Source organism: Sabethes cyaneus, chromosome 3, assembly GCF_943734655.1.
Source record: "Sabethes cyaneus chromosome 3, idSabCyanKW18_F2, whole genome shotgun sequence".
Lineage (NCBI taxonomy): Eukaryota > Metazoa > Arthropoda > Insecta > Diptera > Culicidae > Sabethes > Sabethes cyaneus.
Genome location: NC_071355.1, coordinates 95,094,288 through 95,110,500, shown reverse-complemented (window position 1 = coordinate 95,110,500; position 16,213 = coordinate 95,094,288). Strand labels below are relative to the sequence as shown.

Sequence of the window (16,213 nt, the reverse complement as noted above, 5' to 3'; positions counted from 1 at the left end):
CATCATAAATTTTTGATTTAAAATGAATTTAAATACTAAAAATAAACTGCACTAGTATTCTGGTTAAATGCATCTTAGAGTGTCCAAAATATATTCGTTGATATTTGCCGTGTCCAAAATACATTTTGGACGCTGTCTAAAATAAAGTGAGAGGGTCCAAAATATGAAAATTACATACTAAATAAAAATGTCTATAGCACATTTTTATCGACAAATAGATGACCTTATAATACTTTGGCTTTTAGGTAAGTTGTTCTAAAAGAGAGTCTTGTATGATTTGCATAGCAAAACAAGGTTAATACACATTTTATTCCAATAAATATAAAATTACTTCCTCTAGGGGTCCAAATTCGATTGGTTACCCTATAGAATACAGATTTTCGCCAATTACACAGATTAAACAGATTTTTGAGCTTTTACATGAGAGTGAAAGAGACGGAAATAGTCAGCAAAATGACTCTTCGTCTCTTTCACTCTCATTGTTTTGCATTGGACAGATTTTTGTATTTTTCCTCGCTGTACAGATGGCCAGATTTTTCCATCAAGAAACACGAGAAACACATCAGAGACAGAATTATATGTGGCATCCCTGTCACTGACAAGATCACTGATGTTCCGTTACGATACGTTGCCGTTGATGTTCACTGACGGTCATTGTGATTGTGATTCCGCGGATTCCGCAGCTTTATAATTTATTCTGGAGTTGATGTTGAATAATATTTATGTTTAAAAGGCCCTACTAAGATTATTAAGTACACGAGTTTTGTTGTGCTGAATTGTTTAGATTGTTTAATTGAATAGTAAAAAATCTCAGGTATATGATATCTATAATTAACAAAATATTCGTGTTTTTGTGAACATTAACTGATTTTATGATTTCTAGCTCGTACCTGTTGTGTTGACCAATTATTGTGCGTTAAACGATGTGCGGCCGAACATGCTTGTAAGTAAAACAGTTGAGTTTTGGATTGGCGGGCGATTAATTTATATTTACAACATATTATAAAAAACTAGCATATATGTTTTGTAACTAGCGGCTAGAAAACTATTAGATTATTAGAGCAGTCTGTAATAATCGAAATATTCCCAGAAATTAGACGTTACACCACCTGCAACCTGTATTCATCCATAAGCATTCACATAAATACAGATTTGATGCTTAAATAACTTATTGTAAATTTGAATAAAATTGCATGTTAATGTTGATTTATAACAAAAAAATGTTGAAATATTAAAAGACCTAAATGTCACGGGAATCGCACTTGAACAAGAAAGACTAGAATATTGCTGTTACCTAAGAGCAGCATATTCTATGTTGCGATTATAAACAATTTCAGCTGACTGAAATACTATCCTTACCATCTAAATAATAAATGCTCTTGAAATAACTATTTACGTAAGAAATTTTCAGCTATTAAGGAAGCGGTTGCTATAGGTATAGGCCGAATAGGCAGAGCCGTAGCGTGACATTGCGGCGCCCTTCAAGAAACACACGTTTTGGCAGCCCGAATTAATGTTCCTTCCAAGCTTATCACTTTTGACGTAGGACTACGTCTTACGGCAAGTTTTTCGAATTATACAATCATGCATGATTCTCTTAATGTCCCTTTGCAGTACTCCGGTACACTTACTCTTAGTGTTTTACTGAAATTCAGATTCAGTTTGACTCCCTTGGTGGGGCGAGTTTGCACGCTACGGCGCTGACTGCAGCAAATTTCATTGTACTCTATCAACTAGTACGTTTATATGCATCAGATTAAAATGTACTGGCATAGTAATAGACGTCTATTAAATACATTTTAAACATTGCTAAATTTGGCTTGCATTGAAATTAGTATTGAACGAAGTCAGTATAAAATTCTTACATATCTCTTGCTGCTTATGTCAAATAGCTTCTGTTTTCTTTTGCAGGACCCTCGATCCTACACACAGAAAAATTTCATGGTAAATTCTACCATTTTAGGGGTAAGCTTGACCAGAAAAGTATGGTGGTTTTCAACCGACTGGGAAAACTGGTCTAGACAACATTTTCATGGTTATTTCGACTATAAGCTTGAACAATGGACGCATGGTACGGTTGACCACGCATAGTAGGCATAACTATAATCTGTATACCATAAAATTGTCATCATTACAATGCTTTAGTTATCTTAACCACTTTTTGTATAGTTTTACTGACAAGAAAATAGTCATCTTGGACAAAAAAATAAACGGAACTAGCTGGTTGCAGTGACAATTTTATGGTAAAAATTACCATGTATGGTTGGGACAACTATAATTTAAAACTATACAATTGTCATCATGACAATGGTTTTGTTATCATGACCAGGTTTTGTATGATATTGCTGACAAGAAAATAGTCATCTTAAACACGCAATGAACGGGACGAGTTGGTTGTCGTGACAATTTCGTGGTAAAAATGACGTTATTAACTATTGTTGAAATAACCATGAACGTAGTCATCTCAACTATAAATTTTATAGTTTTTATAATCATTCACGTTATACTTACTCCGAATGAATCAAACGAATCTTTTGCAATAAATGAATGTGGTGCACCTGCAGGTATACTTGCAGAGAAACTTTCAAGTATATTTGCAGATGCACCACATTCAATTATTGCAAAAGATTCATGATTCTTTCGAAGTAAGCATAATGTGAACGGTAATATATAAATAAATTAGACGGATTTCTCATTATTTCACAATCCAAATAACAAACAATCGGTTATGTCTATACATATATATCGTAGATTACTATAATTTTAACAGGAATTTTACGTACGTTTTTGGTGTGGCTCTGCAGTGTAGGTTTGCTGACTGTGGTTACCTGCATTCCGAGTATAGATTCATCCGCGGCTAAAACCACAATTTGCGATGTTCAGCCTGCAGCAGAGCCGGTCAGATCTGGCATATTTAGCTGGAATATACTGAAGTGAAACCACTGGCTACCTATTAGTTTGAACTGCCTGAACATTAATCGAATGTGGCATAGACTTCACGTTATCCTATTTGGGATGAGAAGCGGTTTTAGACGTGTGCTAAACTAACACATACCAATATTTACATCAAAGTTGTCGAGCCCGTGTAGCTACTGCTCTAAAAATCCTTATCATGATGGCACATCCAATGACGATCATCGGTTATTGGGACTTCGAATAAATTGGAAACATCTCCCGGGGGCATTATGCAGCAGAATCCTGTACGGATGGGAAAATCGATAATCCTGGAAATAGTTTTCTGGACATATGCCGTATTCTTGACTGCAGACAACACGTCTAACTTAAGCCTATCCATGATGCCAATTAACTACAGGATAAGATTCTCCACCGTGCACCATGCATTGAAAATATTGTTATTTCAACTGTTATAAACGGCAAGCAAAGGTGATCTCCGTCAAGTGATTTAACAATTGGTTTCTGATCAATTTCATCAGAACAGGTTGGTACAACCGACATAATTAGCATTTTATATATGTTCGGTTCTAAGGGAAAGTCTGTCATACGGCAATCTAATCATGCCGGCTGTCTTTCGTTGTCTAATGCAGATAAAGAGTGCAATAGGTCTGAAGCAGGCAACAGTAATTCAACTAGCGGAGCATCCATAAAATCAAACTGCAGGAAATCGTTAATTCCCAGCTGAAATATCATTGTGGTCAAATCGGTACGCTAAATTTTTGGAACCAGCATCGGAAGCGTTTTACGTTCCATTCTAGTTTTTGAGATGAAGACTTTTTGCTCAACAAATCCTGGATTAACCACATAATAAATACCATCGACTGTGAGCGATGTTTTCGTTATGTCCGTTCGTAGTGTGTCAGCAACTTGAATAACAGACGACTGAAATGAACAAAATTGAATAAACATTGAAATACGACAAAAATTAAATACTCACTTCGTTCGTTCGTTGGATATGCCGTAGTTTCGGGGTAGTTTAAAGGCCGGCCGAAATTTTCCGATCAAGTAGGACGTCATAACTGCTGGTAGAAGTAGATTTTACGATTGAAATATTTCAAAGTCTCGGAGTTGCTAATTGTGACTCTGATCGGTTTTAGAAGTCTATTGTGCTCCAGTGTCTGCTGACGGAAATAGTTTGACGATGGTCTAGCTCAGTGGTGGCCACGGTACAAGCATATTGCGGGCTAAATCAGATCTCCCCAATAGATCCGCGGCCCTAAATGACTTCTGACATTAATAAATGCAACCTATAGTGTCCGTCCGCCATCTATCAAACCAGTTCGCGGGCCGCAAAGGCCAAATTCAAGAGCCGCAGTTTGGCCATCACTGGTCTAGCTGGTGTTACATAGGATGTCATTTTGAATTATTCGACTGAAGGTACCGAAAGTGTAATCCTCAATTCCCGACACGAATCAGCCATCGTTGGCAGTTCCAGAACCTGCTTTTTGTTTGTACGTGTGGCAGGATGTTCGAACTGGTTTGTCTGATCATCTGGATGCTACGCTTGTTCCGCACCTGCCACTCTACCGGTCAGGAAAAATATGTACTAACTTTTGATTCCTGTCGGTCTACTATATTGCCGCTTTCCTCTGTCGAAACGTATTTACTTCTGTTTTTTTTGCTGAAATATCCAGTAAAACACTGTACCTGGAAAACAACATATTAGCCTCAACCGTTTGAAACAGTCCTAATCGAGTTCATTGCTGGTCCTAAAAAGAGTTATTATGGTGTATTTGAAGATAATAAAAGATGATTTTTCTATTTCTTTACCTAAAGCACAAATGGTGCTTCCTGTAGTCCGTACGGTATGGAGTTATGATGACGGCGATTAAAACTTTGGATTGATTCTTTTTTTTTCACTGGCCTAATAAAATAAAAAATTTCACTGGCCTGTGGATTCCGATATAAAACATCTGTTGGTGAGCAAACCGTGATCATTGTATTGTATTTACGACGAATCAAGAAGATCTATGACGTGGATCTTGGACCCGGCAACAATACCGTTCACACAATAGAGGCTAAATGTTGTGATTGCTGGATGGTGTTGGCTCATTCCTAGTTTTTGTAAAGAGCTGCAATCCGGTTATGTTCGATATTTCGGAAGCAAGTAACAGATGCAAATTTTCTTAAAAATATGTTGCGGAAAATATAAAGAAAAAGAAAATATTGTACCCAACAAATATTTTTGTTATATAACAACTTATCAGGCGTTTGCTACTCGGTATTAGCTATACAATGGTTTTAATAAGGTATACTATTAAACAAAAATGTTTGTTGGGTATACAGAAAAATGAATTTTGTCTGTTCTGCATGTGCCTTATAGACTAGGAAACTACTAAACCGATCGGAGTGAAAATTTGTATGCGGTTTTTAGGGCCAGGGAAGGTTCTTATTGTATTAGCTAGTGCTGCTAATGAAAATACGTCTGTGCCGCCCAGTTGTAAAGTTTGTACTTCCCAGTATGTATATTAAATAGTATATCCAAGAATATATGTTTACTAGATCAACGGATAATAGAGTTTATAAATATTTTACTATACTACACAGGGTGGCTCCCATACAAATAAAACCCAAATTTTACATATCTCGAGAACCAATCAAGCAAATTGAACCAAATTTTGGATGAGGTGGGGTTTTCCCTTTTCTGGAAGGGGTTGTACTCACACAAATAAAGCGGATATTTTTGCAAAACTCAAAAACTAATTGAACTCGAGAAAAATTCTTCCATAAACATTAGTCAATATCAAGATCACTAAAAACTGCTTATATACACTAGATCAGCGGTTCCCAAATGGGGGTTCGCGAACCCCCAGGGGTACGCCAAAACTTTAGTTCGCTTCAGAATAGTATAGGGAAATCCGTCAGGGGGTACGCGAACCGAAAAAAGGTTGGGAACCGCTGCACTAGATGATTCAGGGCGAGACGGCCGCAGGTCGCGAGTACTGCCGGCGGAAGCGCTGACCACTACGAGGGGGGGCAGTCCCCAGAGAAAACACCTCTGTCTAGGTTTATTTGTTTTCCTAGGTCTACTGCCCTCTATTACTTTCCTTCAGTTGGGTCCGAACCAGGGATACCAGATTTGCAGATTTGTCTGCAAATTGCAGATTTTTGGAACGGTCTTGCAGATCATTATAAATTTGCAGATATTTGCAGTTTTTATGACTTTTATTGTTTTGTTGCAGATTTTTGTTCGAAGCTCTTTAAACTTTCACAGACTTCCTAAAAAAGTGTGCAGATTTTCGCAGATTATTTTCAAACCAGAAAATTCGAGTAGCCGGAAAACTGCTCGATTTTTCCGGTTTTCGAGCAGTTGCAGACATTTTTTTTAGAAAATATGGCATCTCTGGTCCGAACGAGCGACGGCGGGTAAGTGAGGATCGCACCCGCGAAATAGTACTTTTCGCTAAAAGGGTTTTCGCGAAATGGTATTCCGCTAACACTATATTCCGCATTATGGTCAACTGAGAATTAGTTTTCCGCGAAAATTCGGCGAAATGTTATATAATCACGGTGAATATTTAAATACTATTAGCTTTATTTTATCTGCCGTAATAATAATGGTGGGAGCAGCCACGTAGCCAGGAGGGCCTGGCGGCCTTGGCCCATCCCCCAAAATATTTTGGCTCACATTTTTGTCGCGGCACTGCAAGAGATCTGTCGCAAAGGCGAGAAGGTGTGGAGGATCCGTGGCGGTAAAGCCAAATTTTTCCAGAGCGGTGGAGCGATCGACGAGCTGGGAACGGGCTTCGTAGTATTGGGAAAAATGCAGGATCACGTAATGGACTGGAAAGCGATCAACGAGAGGATGTGTGTGTTGAGGATAAAAGGCCGTTTCTTCAACTACACCATCATAAACGAGCATTGTCCATACGAACGTAGACCCGACGACGAGAAGGAAGCGTTCTATGTGCAGCTGCAGGCTACGTACGACAGCTGCACACGACAGGACATCAAGATCGTCATCGGCGATATGAACGCCCAGGTCGGCAGGGAAGCAATGTATAGACCGGTGATCGGGTCCCATAGCCTGCACACCGATACGAACGACAACGGCCTGCGATGCATGATCACCAGCGATGGTGATCAGAAGCACTTTCTTTTCCCACAAAGATATCCAAAAAGCCACCTGGAGATCACCTGACCAATGAACTTCGAACCAAATCGACCATATTCACGTCGAGGGCCGGTTTTTCTCGAATATCACCAACGTACACTCCCTACGGGGTACGGATACCGACTCAGACAATTACCTAATAGCAGTACACGTGTGCTTAAAGCTAGATGCTTCGACCCTCGAAAACGGGTGGAGTATGATACGCTCGGTCGTCAACGGGGTCGCAACCTCGGCGCTAGGAGTGGAAACCTCGAGCGGAACCAAAAAAGTGGTCTCTAGGAAACTCCGGTAATATACGTGGGAAAGGCGAGACCACACGAAGCCAGCTCCCCCTCGATCCAAAGTGTGTTCGGCTACTGGTAGTAAGAAAACTACGGCCTCCATGAGGCCAAACCTCCGGTAATTCCGTCTCTCCTAAATGCCAGTGAGCGGAAAAATCACAAAAATACAGTGCAGATAAACCTTCCACTTGCGAAAGCTGTTTCGGGCGTAATTTTCAGGAGGTTTATCGAACACGGTGTGGACCTGGCCCTGGGGTGACATTGCGATTCTCGTTTCGAGTGATTTTGGTTCGTTTCGACCACGTTAAATGAATGGGCGAAACGAACTAAAATCACTCGAAACGAAAATCGCAATACCACCCCTGATTCAAGAGCCCTGGGTCTACAAAGCAAGAATACAAGGTATTCAAACAAGAACATGTAAGTTCTTCTATGATGACAAATATGATCCTTCGAGAGCTGCTGTCTTAGCCAACGCAAACATTAAAAAAAATTGTCATCAATTGTGAAATTGTCAAAATTTTGCGGACTAAACATCCATGAATGGCGACAATTTGGAACCAGCCAGCGTATCGAAAATAACAGCTAATAATAGTTAAATTATAACTAAAAGGCTACGTTTAACTGCTTTCTAATTAATTTCAGTTGTTTTAAAACGAATCAACCTTTAAGTAGGTCCCAGCACCAAAGGTATTAAAACCAATGAGTGGGACATGGACAATGTATGTGATTTGACAGCCACACCACCTCGCTGGCACCGACATCAACAATCGAGATGAGTGCCTTTTAGAATTTCTCTCGTTAAACAATATCGACATTGCTAATAAAAACAATGAACCTACATTCATGAATGCTATGAGGCAGGAAGTCTTGGACCTGATCTTGTGAGAAGCTAAGAGGCAAAAGGTTTCGAATTTGTGGGTTTTGCTGATGATTTGGTCATCATGGTTCTTTGAAGATTCGACGACGTGATATCGGATAGAATGCAGAGGGCCTTGGTGTAGTAAAGAAGGCCTGGGCATCAATCCCTCTATAACAACAATTGTTTGTGTTGTTTCACTAGGAAGAAGAAACTGAAATTACAATCTCTACACCTTAAGGAAGAAATTAAATGTAGAGTCTCGTCTCAGGAGTAATCCTATACGCTAAACTATCTTGGCACGCACACTTAGATTTAATAATTAGCAAGGCAGACTGCCTTATGGGTATGTTCTAGACTGGTAGGAAAAAAATGGGTCCTCAAACCAAAAATGGTGATGTGGGTCTATACCGCCGTTGTGAGACCTAAGATAGCTTATGCCTCGTAGGTATGGCGGCCAAAAACTAATAAAAGCCACAGCTATTGAAAATTTGAACAAACTTCAACGATTATCATGCATGGCCGTAACTGGAGCAATGAAAAGCACACTTTCAAAGCTTCTAGAAGCTATCCTCCACTTACTACCCCTGAACCAACATGTTCAGTTAGAGGCTAAGAAAATTGTCCTAACACTTAAACGATTGAAGACAATACTCGACGGAGATAAAACCGGTCACTTGAGTATCCTGAATCTTCTACCTGTTTGTCGGTCCAGCTGCGGAAATGAATAGTGATTGGATGGAAGCTAGAACCAACTATGACATCCCATACACATTAAACGAACCCTCACGTTCGGTATGAGTTGGGGAGGGACCTAGCTTCCACAGTGGTTCAATCAAGTTCTATACCGACAGGTCAAAAATGGAAGTCAAAATGGGTGCTGGAGTGTACGGTCCCAGAACAAGAATATCTGTAGCTATGGGAGACTGGCCCACAGTCGTCCAGGCAGCGATAATAGCTATAATAGAATATAGGGTCAGGTGGAGCAAGACGGGTCACCTAAGGAAAGTACCCGATGCGTTTTTCTACGAATTCAATTTTAAGCAGCTTATCATTTATTTAGATAAATCACTAATAATATAAATCCAAAAATAACCAAAATAAATAAAACGAAACAAAATAAAAGTTATATCAGACAAAAAGTGAAATGTCGGAAAACTACCCTTTTGCCGCATTAACTGTTTTGTGGATAAAATATATGCCGGGCCAGCTAAAAACTTATTTAATAACAACAATAAATAAACTCAAAAATATAGATATATGGACAAACATAGAGTGCCACACAAGTCTTTTTCAGTCTAACCCATCTTGCCCCTATTGAACTGGTAGAACAAAATACATGTTTATTTAAAACTTTGTAGTATATAACAAACTAGCTGACCCGACAAACTTCCCCCATTGCTTAGCCTGATAAAATAAAGCGGATAGCATTTAGATATTCGCCATCATTGCAAACCATTTAGCCGAATACCATTTTGCGGAACACCAATTCTCGGTTGACTATAACGCGGAATATAGAGTTTCGCAAAATACTATTTCGCGAAAAACCTTACGCGGGATGTACCATTTCACGGAAAATCTTTTCGTAGAAAGTACCATTTCGCAGGGGTGACCCAACTGAAGGAAAGTAATAGAGGTCAGTAGATCTAGGAAAATAAATAAACCTAGATAGAGGTAATCTCTACGGGGGGCTGCCCCTCACAGTGGCCGGCGCTTCCGACTGCAGGTCGCCGGCAACACTCGCGGCGTGTGGCCGTCGCACGCTGAATTATCTAATGTTACTATTGATAGTTTTTGGTGGTTAATCAATAACAAGATTAATGTTTTATGAAAGAATCTAAAATTGCTCGAATTCGATTAGTTTTTGAGTTACGCAAAAATTTCTGTTTTATTTGTATGAGAGTCCTTATCCCCCTACCACAGGGGTGAGGGGTCTCAAACCATCATTAAAAGAATGCTGGCTCCAAAACCCCCCCACATGCCAAATTTGGTTCCATTTGCTTGATTACTTCTCGAGTTATAAGGAAATTTGTATTTCATTTGCATGGGAGCCCCCCCCCCCTCCTAAAAACCGAGAGGGGTCCAATTTCATCATAGAAAAAATTCATGCCTCCAAAAACACCCACATGCCAAATATGGTTCCATTTGATTAACTAGTTCTCGAGTTATAAGGAAATTTGTATTTCATTTGTATAGGAGCCCCCTCTCCTGAAGCGGGGAAAGGTTTCAATTCATCATAGAAAACATTCTTGTCTCCAAAAACACCCATATGTCATATTTTGTTCCACTTGCTTGATTAGTTCACGAGTTACGTGGAAATTTGTGTTTCATTGGTATGGGAGCGGCACTAAAAGCCTTTAAAGTTTTTAAGTGCTCCTCAAAAATTGTCTGGGATTGCAATTGCTTCTTACGGCAACTAAGCCAAGTGAACTCGGTAAAATTGTACTAGGTTCCTGGTCATTGCGCTATAGAGTGGAATGAACTTGCAGACGAACCAGCCAGATGTGGATCTAACCCTCCATTCACGGTTCCAAATCCATTTCGCTGCATCCCTGACTGTGTGCTGAAAAGTGAGCTGACACAACGGGAGAGCCGAACAGGCATGGCCAATTGGATGGCCGTACAATCCCTCAAACAATCAAAAAAATTATAACGCCGTGTATTAGGGTTACTCAAAAGTTGACATCAAGAAATCTCAGCACGCTTACCGGTCTTGTGACAGGACATTGTGCGAGTAAATACCATCTTCGGAATCTCGGTTTCGTACAAGATAACATTTGTCGCTTGTGTAATGCCGAGCGTGATACCTCGGAACACTTGCTCTGCAATTGTGGAGCACTAATAGGACGTAGAGTGCAGTATCCCAAAAATGGTCTACCAGAGCCAAGGGAGATCTGCTTTGCGTCGCCGATCAAGGTAACAACGTTCAAAAACCAAGTCATCCCTGATTGGTACCTGTCTCGCTCCAGCTACGAGCCTATTACTTACTTAACAAGTGATGGGTAAGCTTGAAGCGTACAGTAAAAGAAATAAACGGGGCATAGCACAATAGTTCAAAATAATGGACGCAGTGGTAAGAGTACTCAACAGAAGAGGGAGTTTCATAACGCAATTCTTGACAGTTATTCAAGATCAGTGTTATCGCTCAGAAGTACGAAAAATCGAGCAGATATAGTATAATGGGGACATGGCAATCGTTCGCATTATTCCAATTTTTCTCGGTGACGGTAATTGCGGCTTTTAAAAGTAGAGAGTGTTGGTTATTGGGTTATTAGGTTAGGTTACATGCTATACATGAAACTAAAACTGGCGGTTGCTGAAGGACTCAACAAACCACCTACTCATGGAAGAGAAATTAATGTATCTAAAGTAATTGCTCAGATTGAGTAATTTTTATAAAAGAGAATTTGAAATCAAAGCATATTAATAGCTAATACAATAAAAACATTAAATGCATACCTGTCTGCAAGATTCTTGTGTTTCGCAACTTTTGATGCAATTTGCAATCTATGTTCAGTAATGATTCTCTGCTCAATCGCTTGCGATAGTGCTTTTCCACTCGCGCCTCCACATATTGCGATCTCTCTAAGGCCTAACTCAAGAGCATGTTTGTCGCTTAAGGATTACTCGATCTGTATAAAACATTTCAATTAAATTATGACTATTAAATTGTCAACCGTTACTCACCAGGTCATTGACTAATTCACAAGGGTATATTTTACGCTCAAGGATTGCAATTGGCAATCGTAAAGCCATAGCTTAGCCAGTACATTTCCTAAAAAAGTTATTTATCACAATTTGCTCCTAGTAGTTTGCGTCTCATGTGTAGTAATCCAAATATACCTGACGAATATTAAAGAAAAGATAATACAGCAAAGTTTCGTTAATTGGTGGTTCGTTAATTGGGCGGTTCGTTAATTGGATGTTCGCTAATTGGGCTATGTGACAACTTGAATGTCAAAATTGTATGGAATTTTCGAGTTTAGAAATTTCTAACAACTGTCAGTCGGCCCAATTAGCGAATCAGCTGGAGTGCAGTCGTGGCCCAATTAACGAATTCAGGCTGTACCAATAATTCATACAATCAAAAAATATCGAATACTACCTATAGATGATGGTCTGCATGCAGATAGGATATATAAATTGCCTTTATTACAGTTCCAAATATACGTTTCCAACAGTCTATCCCGCAGCTCCCTCGCCGCAGTCAAGTTAAATGGAAATATTTGGACATCATTTCACGTTTTATCCAAAAACACTTCACGGACACGTCTAAACCACCGATTGAACTGTTTAGAGCGGAAGTCCAGCACCATCCGCAATTAAAAAAATAAAACAGACAAGCTATAAATAACACCGATTACACCATAACAGTTTAGCAGTTTGTTTTTGTTAGTACAGTACACAGTAAAATAATTCAACCTGTTTTCACGTACACAGAAAATAATTTAATACAATTTGTCACTTAAAGATTAGATTTTTTTTATTATTTGTTTTGCACTAACAAATTGTTCATAATATCAAAAAAAAATTTAATAAAAACAAAAAAACTCACAACTAAGCACATCACTTGTGACTCAAATTTTTCGTAATGGCGGTGCGGTTTCAAATGACAGAAAGAAAAAGGGCAAAATAAACATAAAATTGTCATCAAGAAACGCGTTTCCATAGTCGGTTGAAAAGCACTAAACTTATATTGTTACGATAACCCATAAAAATGTTAAAACTACCATGATATTCTTACAGTTAGTAAGTTACCAATTTTATGGTCCTGTTGACAATTTAATATTGTTATATCAAGCTGCAAAAATATTGTCATTAGAAGTATGAGAGAAAAGTCAATTTAACCACGGAAATAGTCAGCGATTTGCTTGTTGTCATAGTAGTTTTAACCACGAAACTTCTCAAGTTGACAATAATCATGGTAAGCGCTACAATATTGCAATATATTTAAGATGACCATGCATACATGTTTCGCATTACCATGGTTTTTTTCTCAGTGTAGGGAGATCCAGCACTGCTGCAAATATCGGCGAACGCCCGAAAGTAAATCAGTGCCACCAGAATATCGCAATGAGTTTAATTGTGGACGAAAATATAGCCCATCTTACAATATTGCACCCACAGATATAACCCCCGTGCTAGCTTCGGCTATTCATTTCGATGATCAAGCGGCTAGTACCGAGCGTGTTATCGTTCCGATGATGTGGAGTATGGTGCCAAGCTGGCACAAAGGTGACTATAGAAGACATGGCTTAACAACAAACAACTGCAGACTTGAAGGATTGGTCATGTCCAAGTTGTATAGTCCACCGTTGAACGCAGGCCAAAGATGCGTCATTTTGTGTGAAGGATTTTATGAATGGCAAACAACGAAAAAAGATAAAGCATCTGAGCGGCAGGCATTTTTTGTTCACATGCCGCAAAACGAAGCTGTAAGAATGGAAGATAAGTCAACGTGGAACTTGAGCAAGGGTGGTATTACACTTTTAAAAATAGCCGGGCTTTTTGATATCTGGGTAAACGAAAATGGAGACAAATTATATAGCTATACTATTATAACATTCGAATCTAACGAAAAATTCTCCACAATTCATCATCGTATTCCTGCAATACTGGAAACAGAAGAAGAGGTAACCGCATGGTTAGACTTTCGACATGTTGGAGTTAATCAAGCGTTAAACATGTTGAAACCAAGTGACTCCATTCAATGGTACGCAGTCTCGAATTTGGTGAATAACTCTAGAAATAAATCTGAACAATGCAACAAACCAATCAGTCACAAAGAATCAGAACCCAAGTCGCCAACAAAAGGTAAAAATAAAATTATGCAATCTTGGTTAATTGTCCAAAAAAGAAATACCGAGGAACCTGCACATGAAAATAAAACGCCTTCAGAGGAACCACCAGAAAAGAAACAACGGCCTGATGATGAGATAAAATAAGTTGTTTATTGACTGGTATCATTTGTGCTTCGTGCCATAAGGCTTTTACGAGAAATAAAATGCAATCGCAGGTGTTGAATCGTTTGAGCATTTCCATCCCATCGCTGAAATTGTCGAAATTCTTCCTCGTTACAGAGATCCGGTAATTCTATACCACCACCATTGAAGCCACCAACCTCCTTCTCAAGGGTTATTCTGATGGCTGCCTCGCGAGATGCGTATTGATTATTACGCTGTTTGTTAATAGATTGTACCAGCTTAATTTGATCTAATTCCTCGTTGAAACGAGAAAGGTACCTATAAAAAGAAATAGTATAAAATGGACAATAGGTATAACGTATGTCGTAAATGAATTATATCTTTACGCACAGTTCGATTAACTGTAAATATTCAGAACTTTTCAGAGGTTCACTCTTGTCTTCCACTCGTTCAGCGAACCAACCCAACTTTTTCCCGATAATATTCGCTTTGCTGGCATGATTAACTTTTTTCTTTTCGCGATGGTTGATTCTATTGGTAAATAAATTTATGTTGGTTTTGTGTTGTTTGAAGAATATGAGTAATAATAGAACATACGGTTTATACTTACTTTTTTATTTTTCTCACTAAAGCCAACGTTTTTCGACTCTGTGGGTGCTTGCACTGAGCAAGTTCTTTCAAAATATGCTTTGGCTGTTGAGAAGAATATGTACATATGAACATAAGTATCATTTAATATATTAAGGAATGACTATACCATTATAACGGGCCTCTTTGAATCTTTTAAAAATTTGAATTAACTAAATACAAAATATGGATTTTATAGCACTAAAGTTTCAAATAAAAATAATGCTTTAATGAACGACACAGTCACACTGCTGATTCAAAACATCAACAAAGTCACATGTCTAGAGACAGAGATGCCATTTACATTTTTCTAAAATATATGTAACTGCTCGAAAACCGGTGTTCGACTGCTAGAAGAGAAACTCAAAGAAGAGAATGGCCAAGGTAATACCACAGAGAACAGATTAACATGCTCGAAGGAAGTAATTGATTTTTTGTGTGTAAAATCTGTCGGTAGCGCCCTCCAGAAATAGTTTGAAAAACGCATCAAAAAAAAAATCCATGTACCTTTATCATTATTTCTTTGTGCTGGAGTTACATACACTGATAAAAATAGACACGGCGTTACCAAAAGATCTTACACATGAATTTCAACGTGCAAATATTGATAATCTTGTTTCATATGTCAATCATTCGGGTATCAAAAGTGTTTCCCTTCAATTTAACGTGAAATGAAATATTTCATATGGGAAACACGTTAAACAACAATGTTTTTCCAACAAACCTTCAAGTCACTGCTTTCGCACTGCAAATCCACGTGTTTTACTCGTGTTTTAGATCGTATCCTGTTGCAATCCACATGAAATTAAAGTATAAGTTTTTATAAATATTTCACTGGTTTTACACGTTTAATCAAAGGGTAACTCTTATGAAATGTCATTGTATTTGAAATTCACGTGGCTTTCACGATGAGCTGATGTGAATATCAGGTCATCTGAAAGTGTTTTACCCATGGTTTTACCATAGGCGAATTCGAGCAAAACTAAGAGCAACCGTTCGCTACCTGGTTGTGATTATTGGAACTACAAAAAAAGTGCAATTCCCAAAATGCTTGCTGGCACCTATATGGAACTCGACTTCAAATGTAATATTTTATTGAATTACCAACAGTGGGAATGATGAAAATGGATAATAAAGGTAGGAAAAAGCATTACCTTTCACTTGATGTATATTGTTTCTGTTTCGGAAGATTATTAGAGCTTCGCAAGTGTATTTATGTTTACGAACTGATAGGTTATATGTTTGGTTCTTGGCGCAGATGATGCTTATCACGAAAATAAATCCGTTAGCATTTGAAAACACATTGGAAAACACTGAAGACTGAAAATAATTGGTGATTCTCTATCCAGGATATGTAAACTTTACAGCTGACTCTATGTACTTTTGTTTCATGCGGTACAAAATCAAACATTAACATTTCTCTGCCATAAAGTTAATTAATTCGAATATTTTC

General features: G+C 38.5%; 2 protein-coding genes across 2 annotated transcripts; one reads left to right on the top strand and one right to left on the bottom strand.

The window, feature by feature from the left end:
- The first annotated feature begins 937 nt into the window (after positions 1-937).
- Positions 938-14,780, top strand: LOC128739894 (abasic site processing protein HMCES). The gene is made up of 2 exons (XM_053835396.1): positions 938-943; positions 13,210-14,780. The coding sequence occupies exons 1-2, from the start codon at positions 938-940 to the stop codon at positions 14,152-14,154; spliced, it is 951 nt and encodes a 316-aa protein (XP_053691371.1). The 3' UTR covers positions 14,155-14,780.
- On the bottom strand, positions 14,098-14,989 carry LOC128742265 (translation machinery-associated protein 16 homolog). Its single transcript, XM_053838566.1, has 4 exons — positions 14,891-14,989; positions 14,744-14,826; positions 14,524-14,664; positions 14,098-14,451 (listed from the first exon to the last, which is right to left on the bottom strand). The coding sequence occupies exons 1-4, from the start codon at positions 14,891-14,893 to the stop codon at positions 14,160-14,162; spliced, it is 519 nt and encodes a 172-aa protein (XP_053694541.1). The 5' UTR covers positions 14,894-14,989; the 3' UTR covers positions 14,098-14,159.
- Positions 14,990-16,213: the final 1,224 nt, after the last annotated feature.